Source organism: Topomyia yanbarensis, chromosome 1 (genome assembly GCF_030247195.1).
Source record: "Topomyia yanbarensis strain Yona2022 chromosome 1, ASM3024719v1, whole genome shotgun sequence".
Taxonomy (NCBI): domain Eukaryota; kingdom Metazoa; phylum Arthropoda; class Insecta; order Diptera; family Culicidae; genus Topomyia; species Topomyia yanbarensis.
In genome coordinates this window covers 154,181,895-154,194,957 of record NC_080670.1, presented here as the reverse complement: position 1 = coordinate 154,194,957, position 13,063 = coordinate 154,181,895, and the positions used below count along the sequence as shown (strand labels likewise).

General features: G+C 40.5%; 2 protein-coding genes across 2 annotated transcripts in view; both read right to left on the bottom strand.

Moving 5' to 3' along the window:
* Positions 1–18: 18 nt before the first annotated feature.
* Positions 19–1,594, bottom strand: LOC131677993 (mitochondrial amidoxime-reducing component 1-like). The gene is made up of 3 exons (XM_058958105.1): positions 1,250–1,594; positions 318–1,182; positions 19–263 (listed from the first exon to the last, which is right to left on the bottom strand). The coding sequence occupies exons 1-3, from the start codon at positions 1,257–1,259 to the stop codon at positions 158–160; spliced, it is 981 nt and encodes a 326-aa protein (XP_058814088.1). The 5' UTR covers positions 1,260–1,594; the 3' UTR covers positions 19–157.
* A 7,838-nt stretch (positions 1,595–9,432) lies between these two features.
* The window catches only part of LOC131677962 (dentin sialophosphoprotein), a 105,844-nt gene continuing 102,213 nt past the window's right edge, over positions 9,433–13,063 (bottom strand). Inside the window, exons 7-8 of the mRNA XM_058958070.1 lie at positions 11,382–11,570; positions 9,433–11,257 (exon numbers count right to left, since the gene is read on the bottom strand). Of these exons, the coding sequence (XP_058814053.1) occupies positions 11,192–11,257; positions 11,382–11,570 (255 nt within the window). The 3' untranslated portion in view covers positions 9,433–11,191. The remainder of the gene's footprint in view (positions 11,258–11,381; positions 11,571–13,063) is intronic.

The following is a 13,063-nucleotide window of genomic DNA, read 5'->3' as shown; positions in this document are numbered from 1 at the left end:
ATAAAATAAAACCATAAATTAACAACATTTTAAAGTATTAGTTTATTGTTTCAAATTCACCTATCGTGCACTAAAGTTTAAATATCTCTTTAGGTAACAAGAACGTAAAAATTGTTTTAAAATGCATCAATTTTTGGCATTTCGAGTAGCTTCGCTGCTATCCATAGTACACCGAGTCTCCCAGACTCACTTCACCAGCTTTCCTCAATCCGAGATGAATTCCAAACGCAGGCGACTCCCCCAGTTCCGGTATTCTTCGATACCTAAAACGAATAATATTTTCAGTAAAATGGTTCCTCTCATATTTCAACCATTACCCCTTCAACGTTTTCAGCGGCTGCCCTTCCGGATTGCTGACCCCTTTATCAGGATCAATATTTGTGAAAACACATCTCAGACATGGCTTGACGTACTTGAAGACTGTATTTCCGATTTTTACCCAGCGCCAACTATCCTCGGCATACGCCGGCGGTCCCTTCACCACAAAGTTCGGCCTAAACTGCAACGGTGTCACTTTCTGATCTAGCCGAGTGTTTAAATCTTCCACCGTAGCAGTGTTGAACAACATATAGCTGGTCTCGTCGTGCAAAGCACCGGTATCTTCGTCTGATTTCTTTCTGGATGTTTTATCCAGAGGATAAAATTTGAGCCGATATCCATCCGACTTATCCAACAGGTAAACAGATAACCATCGAGCTACCTCATCACCACAATCCACCGTCGGTACCGGTTCACCCCAAACCACACTCTGGGAAGACTCCAAATCATACAACCCCTTGATCCCGATCGAGATATCATCCATTCCGGGCGCTGAAAGCGTTATCCTCTCGTAGCCGTCATCGAACGATGGTTGAATTAGCACCATCTTTGGTTTCTGTCTGGCAGTCACCCATTTTCCGTCCAAGTTAGAAACCATGAATATACGATCTCTCAGCAGATTCCGCTGCGGTCCAATATCGGAACAGGCAATCCGGCTTACCTTGATAGGAGCGCATGATTTTACCGGGTACACAAATATTTCGTTGATTTCGCCCACTTTGCGCCATTGCTTCGGTGGAGTGTTGTCGATTCGTTTCTTTAGATAGTAGGCACCGACAGCTGTTGCCGTGATGGTGCCCAGTCCTGCCGTCACCAGCAGTGCCTGCTTAGATGTGCTGGCTGACGAAAAGTCCTCGATCAACTCTAGTAGCAGAGTAGAGAATATTCTAAGGTTCTATCGTTTTTTTCCTGGATACAGTCTAATACTTACTAGATAACATAGCTTATTTCACTGTTGGTGCAGCAGATCTTGTAAGCAACTGCTGTGGTAGATTCGCACAGTATTTTCGTAAAAGATAAGAAATAGAGCTCTACGGCAGATAAGACAATCTGCTGAGGAGGTTCTGCTTTATCAGTCTCAGCGAGCTTATTCTTTTTTCAGTGCACTTGGTTGAATCAATTGAGCGACTGAGAAGGGCCGGAGAGAATGTGATAATTATCGCCCCTAGATGCTAACTATAGTTTGAGCTTAAATTGAAATTGATTGCGTCATACCACAGTCCAGGTCAAGCCGTGTATTCACTCTACTGAATTCTGTCGATGAATGGAATTGATCTCAAAGAATAGTTAATCAAAACCCATGCCATAAACAGTCAGTTTGTTTATATTATTCCTTAGCCGGCGAAATATAGCTATTCTACCTTATTGCGCAGAATCTTCAATTTGTTTACAAGTGATACTACTAGCGTGTTTGTGAAAGGCGTAAAGAGAAAAACAGTGAAACCTTCAACAGTACTGTACAACGGCAACACATAAGGTAGTATTAATACATTTTCGTTTGTAACCTGTTTGAGGATGCTGTCTTTCGGCTTTCGTCAGCTTCCTACAAGTAAACGCTTGGTGCGAAAATTCGGTCGCAAATGATCCCAAGCGACTTCTTTCCAACTCCTTCAGTCAGTATCACATTAGTTTTGTTATCTTGATACATCTTTCATGATTTTCTATTTGTCTGGATTATTGTAACCGGACCGCTGTCTAAACGGTAGTCGTCATCCAGCACCTGCTATTACTCTTGCTATTCGAGGAGGTTATAGCACTGAGAACTGACATACATGTAAACTACTGAATACTGAGAACCTACATGTAAAGTTTTCAACTTGTGTAAGAAATAAAACTCGCTTTGAAATGACAACAGCAAGTAGCAACTTGTCACTGGCCGGCGCTTCGATCGGCCAGCAATCACTATACGGGACTCGTGTGCAAACTTGGATACAATGGTGAATCACGCATGCAAACCTGTATATGATGGTGATTTTCAACGTATTTTCATTTAAATGTTTACACAGGTTTTTCGGAAAAGTTTGCTCCAGCTTATATGTCTGTTCTCTGTGGTTAAGGTATTCCTCTTAGCTAACGAGGAATTCGAAATACAACCAATACGAAAGCTTATTATTTGGACGTGATAAAATTTAACGAGAAAGCAATTCGATATCTTATTGGAAACCATAGCACCCTCGAATCGTCACGTAGTGAGATAACAGTCACGTCATTCCGTGAGTCTATTGTAATACTGTATGTAGTAGAGAGCCACCGTTACTTCAGGGAATCATTTATATGTGCGGGTGCAGTCATAGAAGACTGCATTTATTAGTCAGATAGAATATCGTAGATAGACATTCGTGCAAATTTTTGAAGCAGCAAAATAAATATCCTCACATCAAACTGCACGGGAGACATCAAATAAACAAACCAAACAGCTTATGCACAAACCTAGAGAGTGCGTTCAGTGTTGTTTCTGTTAGTCACCGCAACAACCAATCTATGGCAGATGCGGTGTGGGCATATTTTCGTGTGACAAAATTATTTTGCTGTGAGTCTACCTAGGGGTAAAATTCGCAATAGGACGAACCCTGAAACAGATGCATTCATGACTTTTTGTGGGAATAGGGAATATTCTTCCAGTAATGATATCCGGCTGTATAATGAAAACTTGTTCTAATTCACCTAAAGGTGAAAATTGTGCTTCCGTGGTATATTCTGTTATTTATTATTTTTTTATATTTCTTAGAAAAAACTAGGAGTGGGTAATGTCCGGGACATAACCGCGGTGTTGACGTAGGACTAAACTTGGGCATATCATATGACATTCATGGATAATTTGAACCAATGCACTTTTTGAATGAATGTTTACTGGAAATTTCATGTCGCATTAGATTGCCACATTCACTGATTTTCTAGGACTTGCAAAAACCTTCGGGGTTGTAGTTTAATTTGATAAACATTTGCATATATGAATCACTGGTACATGAACAGAAGAATTGACAGGCGCAAACTCAATCCAAGTTATTAAATGGAACTTTCTAATTCAATTCTTTCTCTATTATATTTTCATCCTAATAAGAACGGCTTGCAGATAACTATTTTTGGTGATACCAGACGAGAATCCTTTTTAACGATTCGAACCTTGCCCGAATTCGCTTCTGCTGCGTACATACACGAACATTCTCCTTTCGCAGCTCACATCGAATGAGCAATGTATATCGCAATGCGATCTCTTTTATAAACTTCTTAGTGCAGATGGAAGTCCATCCTTTTGTGCGACAAATAGAAATATTTTCATCATTCTTTTTGGTGTGGCTTTCGCTTAGTAGCAGGGTTGCCACATTCACTAATGTTCTTGAAAGATTTGCAAAAACCACCAATCAAAGCAGGTTAATTAATGCTTTTACAAAATCATTTCTATCAAAATTTACGGTAAAATCTACGGAATCTACTACACAATTGTGTTGATTGTTTCCCAACGAATCGCGCAAAAATCTGTTCCGTACAGCGCAGCGCAAATAATCGACGTTGGAAAACAAATCGGCAACTTCAGCTGCCAAACACTTAGAAACGATCGAAGCATTTTTCCGTCAATGTCACTTTTCTGACTCAAATTTGTGTAGATATTTTCTTGCTTCCGTCCAATTGGTCAATTTATTAGTTTTATCGTACATTTTTCGGATATTATAGAAAATAACTAACCCGATAAGAGGGAAGTTATATTCCAAAGCACGAAATGGAAATTTCAATTGTAATTCTTCTGAGAACGATTTTATGGTCCTAATAAGAACCGTTTGTTGTGAATATTATTTCGCCGTTTCCCGCTCGGCATGATGATTATTCGCTTGGTATGGATAGCGCACAGATTGGTATCTTCCAACAAACTAACCAGGCAGGCCTCGCTGGCTTCTTAGAGGGCCATTACGACTGAGCTCCGGAAGAGTAGATCGGTTTTGAAATGCTGTGCAATCTCACGGACCAGGCACTGGAAGAGCAGCTTGCGAATTAGTAACTCTGTCCACTTCTGAGAGCGATGAATTTCACGCTGTGCGACGACAGTTCTTAGTTGGCAGCGATAAGGCAGTAGCTATGATTTGGTTGGTGGTCCAAATGCAGCTTCTCGTTGAGCAGCACACGTACGTGTGTTCTGCTCTGTGGCTTAGACACGTCTGGCTTTAAGAAAAACTGTGATACCCATATTTATAGGTTCTAGCATTAATGTTGATTCGCATTAAAAGTAGTTTTTGAACTTTTTAAACAAGTTTTACATAGCAAACAAGGTATCAATAGCAAGCGTTGAACGTTTTCCTTTCGATTTATGAAACAATATTAGTAATTCCTTTAGTAGGAGAAAAGTTATTAAGGTTCAAAGTGTACGTAACGCATCCGTTTTGAAAATTTTGAAATGACACCCAGTATAGTAAAGAAAGACGTAAGTCCTACGTCAAAAAGAATGTATAGAATTCACTCAAACTTTCAAGATTGTTTCCGAGGCCCGGAGGGCCGAGTCTTATGTACCAATCGACTCAGTTCGACGATTTGGGACAATGTCTGTGTATGTGTGTGTATGTAACGGACAAACTCTCTTGCGTGTTTCTCAGCAATGGCTGAACCGATCTTATCCAAACTAATTTTAAATGAAAGGCCTATTACCCAGAAAGAACGCATTTAAATGGTTTTTGATTCTGATGTTTAGTTTCTAAGATATGAATGTTTGAAGGTGCAAAAATCGCGTCCTTCGCAGTTTTTTGAAATTTGCTGCCAAAATTGACGACTTAACTAAACAATTTATATATTTTTAGAAAGCTTATATGAATACCTTTCGAACGAACTATAGATTGGACTTTTTTTTAAAAGCGAAATTTAACATTAAATGCGGACGAAAGATTTTTATCATTTCCCATAGCCAGGAATAAGACCAAAACATTTAATGTATTATTAGCGCCAGAATGGATAATTTTAAGTCAATAGTATCTTCGGAGAATTTAAAGTATGTTTCCCGTTTTTAAAAAATGTTGATGAGCATAATGTTGCGAACTATCGTGGCATAACCTCATTCTGCGCCGGCTAAAAGTGATTTGAGATATTAGTAGGAAACGTTCTGTTTCGTGAGACCAAAGCTAAAGGAAGCAATCTAGAACCGTTGCTTTTTTCGTTGTTCTTCAATGACGTTTGTTATGTCATACCTCCAGAGTGTTAACTTATATAAGCTCAAACTGTTTCTCATTGTGCGGTTAATAGAGAGATTGCATGGAACTACAGCAACACTTAGATGCTTTCTGTAGTTGGTGTAATCGCAACTTGCTGGCTATCAGAGTGTCCAAGTGCTCCATAATATCTTTTACGCGCAGAAAAAATCGGATACTCTGGAACTACACCATACCTGGTGAATCGCTAGAGAGAATGACAGATGTCAAAGAGAGAAAACATCCAATAGTCTGGAACTACACCATCTCCGGGGAATCGCTAGAGTTCACAGTTGTCAGAGAGCTCGGAGTACTCCTGGACTCATCATGCCGTTTACGCTGTAAGTCGGTCTACATCCCAACTCTGTTTACTGCGTTCCACGTCTTTGCGTTGCTTGTCATTCTGTAGGCTACATTATCCGGTCCTCCTATTTTAAGTAGCTGCACGTCAATTCAAACCTCGGACGTTCAAAAAGACCAAATGCTCCAGTGCCTCCTTGACGTTCTTACATTCCGGACACAGTGGTGACGTTACGTACCCGAACCGATGAAGATACTTCCTGAAGCAGCCGTGGCTCGGTAAGAGCTGTTTCAGGTGGAAGGTAATCTCTCCTTGCTTTCTATTGACCCACGTCGATAGGTATGGATGAGCCGGTAGGTCCACCTTCCTTTCCGTATTGTCCCATTTCTGCTGCTACGTCACCATCGAATTGATTTTCATAATCTTCCTCACGTTTATAACGTTTTATTGATTGTAGCTATTGATATCCTCCGCCAGGGTGAGGTAGATGGAGATCATCTCGGCGATAACGCATACTGCATCCGGTACGCAATCGCAACTCGTAAGACCACCAGCCGGAACGTCCTGTTCAGCCTTTCGCGGTTTCACTTGATTTTCAGCGCTGCACCCCAGGCAGGAGCCCCATATCGCAGTATCGAAGATGAAACACTAGACAATAGACCGGCATTTCGTAGGTGTAATCAACGTGGTTATTAAAGCTCAACCGGTCGTCGATTATCACTCCCAATTGCTTCAGTGCACGCCTCGATGCAATCACTTGCCCTTCTGTATCTGCTGAACCACTTCGCAGTTGCTGACCAACAACACATCCGTCTTGTGGTGAGCTATTTGCTGCTTGACCCCGTTCATCCAGTTCTCGATCGCGTCTATTGTCTCCGTCACCGACACCTCCATTTCTTCAAGTGTTTCACTCATCATCGTTAGTGACACGTCGTCCACGAAACCCACGAGTTGGACAGAGAATGGAGCCCGGAGGGACGCCCGCTGCGATTCACATGGCCTTCTGCCATTTGTTCGTCTGATACAGCAGTACTCTACTCTGGAAGTAGCTCTTCAGGATCTGGCTCATGCTTCTGTACAGCGCTGCGGCATTGGTCTATACGAGGCTGAATGGCGCGGTGACTTTCCTGACTTTGGCAGCAACATCAGCTTCTGTACCTTCCTCATTTCGAGTAAATTGCCATCATCTAAAAACTTCAGCAGTAGCATCCTGAACATGTCCGGATATGCTAGGATCGCAACTTTCAGCACCACGGTTGGTATTCCATCCGGACCGGGGGTTTTCTTTGATTTTAGTCACAGCGACGCTTTTTTGAGCTCGTCGTTAGTCGCTTGTCACTCGGCTTCTTCGCCGTACGGTGTCGGTGACCAGGTAATTGAATCGTGCTTCGGGAAGAGACCTTCAAGGATTATCTTTAGATTAACCGGGCTTATTTCAGCTGGTGTCGACGGGCCCTCATCTTCGTCATGACGACTCAGTACGCGTCCCCCAGGGATTGGCGTCTATTTCTCAGCACAGCTACTTATGGCAAACTGGCTTGCTAAGCTTGATCCCCCGTTTTAAAGAGTCCCTACCTTCACGAAACGTCGCTTGCGCTCCTCTCTTACTCTCTGATCTTGCGCTCTGAGCCCGTCTTCAGGCAGCGTGTAACGTACTGAGCTACTCATTTACCTGAGCAAATACTCATGGGTTCAAACACCACATAGCCCCATGAAAAGACCTTAAACATGGTCCGTGCCAAAATTCACAACCATTAAGACACCATAAAATGGTTTCAATAACCCATAAATACTCCAACATATGGTTTTTTGTGATGGGATCTATCGAACCATGGTGATAGTGTTTTCATGGGTTGAACCCATTTCAAACACCCATGTCAAACCCCGTGAGCATGGGGGCATTATGGGTTTTTCGTTTGCTCGGGTAGCCAGTAAGCTGCACGCCATCTACTGCATGGCTCCAGTTTTCGTGGTATTGTATCGTCACAAGCTATCACAATCCTTCTTGTTAGATCAGCCGCATCATCGTACTTGATTCCGCTGTTCGCCGAAGTGACTCAACAAAGAGGTTTTTGTAAAAGACTTTCGTCTTCCACTTTAGCTTGCCGGTCGTCCTTTTCCGTGCTGCAGCAGGGTTCCATTGGCCGACGCGGTAGCGAATCGCTTGGTGGTCGCTTTGGGGATACTTCTCGCACACTCTCCAGTCCATGTTCGGCGCCATTCAAGGAGTACAGAATGTGTCGAAATGTCTCTCGGTACCAATATCCGATTCATGAACCAATAAGCTCTTAGTTCTATCACGATACCAGGAGCCATTTAGCTCCTCGCTTTGCCGCGATCTACTCGTTGTAGTCCTCGGCGGTTGACCTAGCCTCTACAACGAGCCGACAGGTACGCGTTGAGGTCTTTCGCCAATTTTCACTACAAGGAAATATTCTCACAAGATTACTTTTGCAAATGAAACTTTGAGAATTTCATTTAAAATATTAGGAATATTTTTGTAGAACATATTCAATTTTTTTAAATTTCCTCAAAATATTTTGGGGGTGGGGGTGTTTGTGGACTCCGCTACTGGCTAGTATACTATTACCATATGAGTGCCCCGTCCTACGCCACTTTGTTAGGGTACGGTTCTATTTTTTAATCCCTGTAGTGAGCACAAAAAAGATTGCGTAACCTCGTATCGTACCCCATCGGTTTCTACCCAGGTACCAATACCATTCCGACTGCCCAATTCTCTACCGTCGCAGTCATCCGTGAAGCTAAGAGTACGGTTACTTTCTTCGTATCGCACTTTCCAGCACTATGTTAAACAATAGCTTAGAGAATGCATCATCCTATTTCAATCCATCTAATGCCACAGATGAGTCGGATGTCTCTCTGTCTATTTTGATTCTCGATTTTCAACCTACCTAGCGTCATACGAATCAACTTAATCAGTTTTGTTGGAAAGCCACGTTCAAGCATATTCAGTTCGTTTCGTTTCACTGAATCGTACGTCTAGAAATTCAAAAACAGATGTCCTGGATTTTAATAGGCCATGCTGGTGTCATGGGATGTCGAGAAAAGTGTTTGATTCGTCCTGGTTTTACTCTTCATTGAGTGTTCGTTTTACTCACTCCGCAAAAAAAATTGAAAGCGTTTTCTCGAGACGTAATGGATGTCATTGGAGATTCCCAAGCACCTACATTTACTTCTACGTCAAGAATAGACCACTGAACCTACACGGAACCGTTGACGTTTCTACTTTACTTCAATGACGTGTTTGGTGCTGATAAATCCTCACCGGTTTTTTATAGGCGACCCCAAAAATTCGATTGATCCGATTCAATTGAGGATTGCAGATATCCAGATTCCTCCAACATCAGTACGAAATCTTCGCTGATTGTGCTGTGGCAAGAACCGAAAAAGTGCTCGGTGGTCAAACTTTCGCCTTTTTAACGCCGGGAGAATTTCGCCAGTCACGAATAAGCGAGAGGTAACGGGTAGATGAGCTCCCCTAAATGCGGTCCCATATTTTTACACGCCTGATATGGTAGGGTGACCATATCAAGACTATGCTTGAATTATAGTTTTTGGTAACCAAAGTTTCGCCTTCAACAGAATTTGGGATTTTCTTTCATCATGAAAAGCAATTTCAGCAGGTTACATTAAATACATAATCGTCTATCGAATTTATTCCTTTCTAGTTTGTCTAAACAAGCAGCCACCTGTTCAAATGACCATATATATGTATTTTTTTTAGTTTCGATACGTTTGTCATTCATCCTTATAAAGTTGTCTACATTCCTATGAATTTTGTTGCCAAAGCAGCTGAAAATCACTTTCTAATTCTACATGTTAACATTGTTTCCTTCCGCCTATTAATATTGGGTCTGATAGATCGTGTAGCTTGAAGTATCATTTTGTAGTATGTTTTTCAGTTTTTTTCTTTTCTGTCCAAGTATCTTTATACAGATTTATTTGAAAAAAATGCAGAGTAGCAATAGAGAGAATAGCAATAGTACAAAAGAAAAATAAACTCTATTTACAATAGTTACTGAATGACAAGATCTAAATATCTGAAAATACACCGAGTTTCTTTTTAACAGATTAACAAATAAAAGGGACAGAAAATGTAGTTCTTATTCTCTCCTACACCCTAACTCTCTTTCTCTTACCTAGTAGTAGCAGATTCATTACATTCTCTCTCAATCATGTAAATAAAAAAAATGGTGATGAGATAAAATAAGGGAAAATCAAAAATAAAGAATGCAACCCTTCACACGCCCAGGTCTCTGAATGTATCCTGGAATATTCATTTCGTAATGAGAATTACAAGATGCATGTGATCCTAATTGGTGGAATGTTGCGAATTTAGGTACAATATTTACAAAAAAGCACAGTTTGGTGGTTTCTCACCGCTTTGTTTAGAGAATATTAATAAGTGGCGGAAAAGTTACTGCAAAACAAAATTTTTATTCTACACCTTAGAATAGATTTAATTTACATAGAATGCATTGGAAAATTACGATTTTGAGCAATTCAAGTGTGTTAGTCTTAGGTTAGCAGAGCGCAGAAAAGATTTGAGGCTAGATTTGAAGTATTTACACAACCTTGTTTTGAGCAAATTCGGTGTATGAAGGAAAGGGAGGATTGTGTTTTCGCAAAGCAATTTCTAATGTCAACTTTGGACTTTTTATAGATAGACGCGGATTTACACAAATTTTACGCATGGCTGTGAGCTAAGTGCCTGTAAGTTAAAAAAAAACTAAGGGCGCAATGATTCAAATTACGTTGAAAAGAAAGATTTCGGTTTCTGACAACCCTTGAGAAAATTTTCCTTCATCTAATTCTAGTACTTTTGGTCTGGCAGTGCTATCTAGATGTGGAAGCGAGTAAGTGAAGAGAGTATTATTAATTATAATTGCTATAGCGACAGAGTATGAAAATTGAAATAAAATATAATACAAATAAACACGTGTTTCCATTTCCAGCCTTATAAACTTTGTCTCATTCCATTGCTTTGTGTAGCATTTTATTTGTATTAGTTAGTAGTATGTTGAGCTAGTACGCACACTCTCGTCTTTAGTTTGACAGTCTAACCTTAACTGCTTCGTGTCGTTTCAGGGCAATGCCTACTTAGATAGGTCAAAGTGTCATGTTTCTTACTACGAAAACAGTTTGTGGCCACGAACAGGTTAAACTCAAGCCAAAACCATATTAAGTTTTAGACACAAAAACATACAAATTTTAAACTACTGAGGAATTGACTGTTTTTGTTCTGTTCATTTATTCACCAAGCGAGAAAACGAATTAAGATTAAAATTTGAGCTAAGTGATTCAGGGGGTAAATGATGCGATTCTTTACGAGATGGATAGAGGAAAGTGTGTTCGTGTATGTGTGTGAGCGAGGATCTCTGGCTTAGATGAGTGACGTAATCAGACGTGCTTTGAAGTTAACCACTCGTTCACTGGTTTGTGCGATTCGCTGCAAATAGAACAAGATAACATAATTACAACCCGTGCTTTACTCTCGAATGCTTACTACTAGAACTATTTACACTAAAGAGGTCACTGTCGTACGGTGTGACAGCACTAACCGAGCCACTTACCAGGATCAGATCTTGGATCAAATTGGACAGGCCACGGTTGGCGAGCACAAACAAACGGGTCACCGGTCCGGGAATACCTTCGGTGTAACCGTCACCTTTGCCGAGCTCGTGATCATGCTCGTTGTCATGATCATCGGGTGAGTTAGCCTTCTCGTCGCTGTGCTCGGTTCCGGAGCTACCCGAGACGAGCTAGTTGAGCGATAAAATTGGAAAGCAGAAAAACATTATTCTGAATTATCCACCACGAGTCGTAGGCTAACGACAACAACAAACAATTTTGGGGTTAGGAACAAACGGGTTGTTAGTCGGACAGGAGTGTGGTTGAACCGGGATGGGCGTGTGGTAGTGGTAAAACACGAAATCGCTTCTCACGTCAGTTTTCTAGTGGTACTGTTCGGTTTGCCTGTGTTCGTTTACTTTTTTGTAATCTCGAGCAATGCAACAATCGTCTGTCATTTTGTCATCGTGGTGCAGGAGACCAGGAGAAGGGAAAAAGCAAAATAAGCAGTCAAATTTAAACATTTTTTTAGTGGAATGAAATAGGAAATAAACAAGAAATCTAAAGAAAATAAATTGAAAAAATTGAAAAGTGCTCGAAACGGATCGCTAAATGAAAGAAGAAAAACGTATCGGGAAGTAGAACACAAAATTTGACACTTTGACAGAGGATTATCGTTGTGGCATGCCAAACCAGCGTGATGGAGCAGTTTTCAAGCACTTTTCAACCGGTTTTAGGTGGAAACGGAAAGAGAAAAGAAATGTAAGAATGCATGAAAAGTATGTAAAGCGAAATACTGTAACAAACTAGAGTGGTTAGAGAGAGAGTTAGAACATCGTCGAAGGTATGTATCGATTAGTTTAATACGTTTGACAGATTCCATTGGTTTCGTAGCTTGTAATGTAAATTTATTGCTTGAAAACATGGATGGATTATGGATTCTACAATTTATTTTTAGGTCTGATAAGTTATCCTTTAGAGTAGTCATTATGCAAGCAACATGCCACAAAATCGCAAGATTCTTAAGACATGACGACACCTGGCAGGTGACTATTTTTTCTTCCTGGTAGACATACGCTTGGCTCGTCTAAGTATCCTGAACTGGATACAGGTTGATTAGAACTGAATGGAGGACAATTTGAGTGTTGATAGTATGATTTTTCGAGTAGAATAAAAATTGTTTTAAAATCTTAAACAGGCCTTATTGAATTATTGCATTTTAATGCTTTTCGTAAAGTTTATCATCAATGTCTTGTAACTTGAAGCCTATTGCTTTGTTTTTATCGTATAGCTTGGTGTATTTCGACTGTGCCTGCGCCATTAAATGTATAGCATTCCTTATTGAAAATGTTGAAAACGTCAAATGAAGAAGCTTTGGTAGAGATAATACTTGATAAGGTCCTTCATATTATTCAAATTTTTTTTTACATCCCTCGGGCTATATAATCTTTGTTACGCGTACTTGGAATAACTGCTGAAGAAATCATTAAAGGGTGAGCCGATCATTATTGCAACATTTTGATATATTTTTCGTACTTGATCGAAATTAACGAAATTTGTACCAGTTTCTTTCTAGAGTGTATTGTTTACATCCGCTCAGTAAACCGATCGTTTCAAAGGTCCTCCAAAAATTCTAGAAACTGATGACAGTGGACAGCAAGCCAGGACCTGGACGAAGACTCGG

Excerpts from the sequence above, each read along its gene's own strand:
- LOC131677993 (XM_058958105.1), bottom strand. Across the intron at positions 264-317 it reads CCGCTGAAAACGTTGAAGGG|GTATCGAAGAATACCGGAAC; the intron begins GTAATGGTTGAA and ends TATTCGTTTTAG.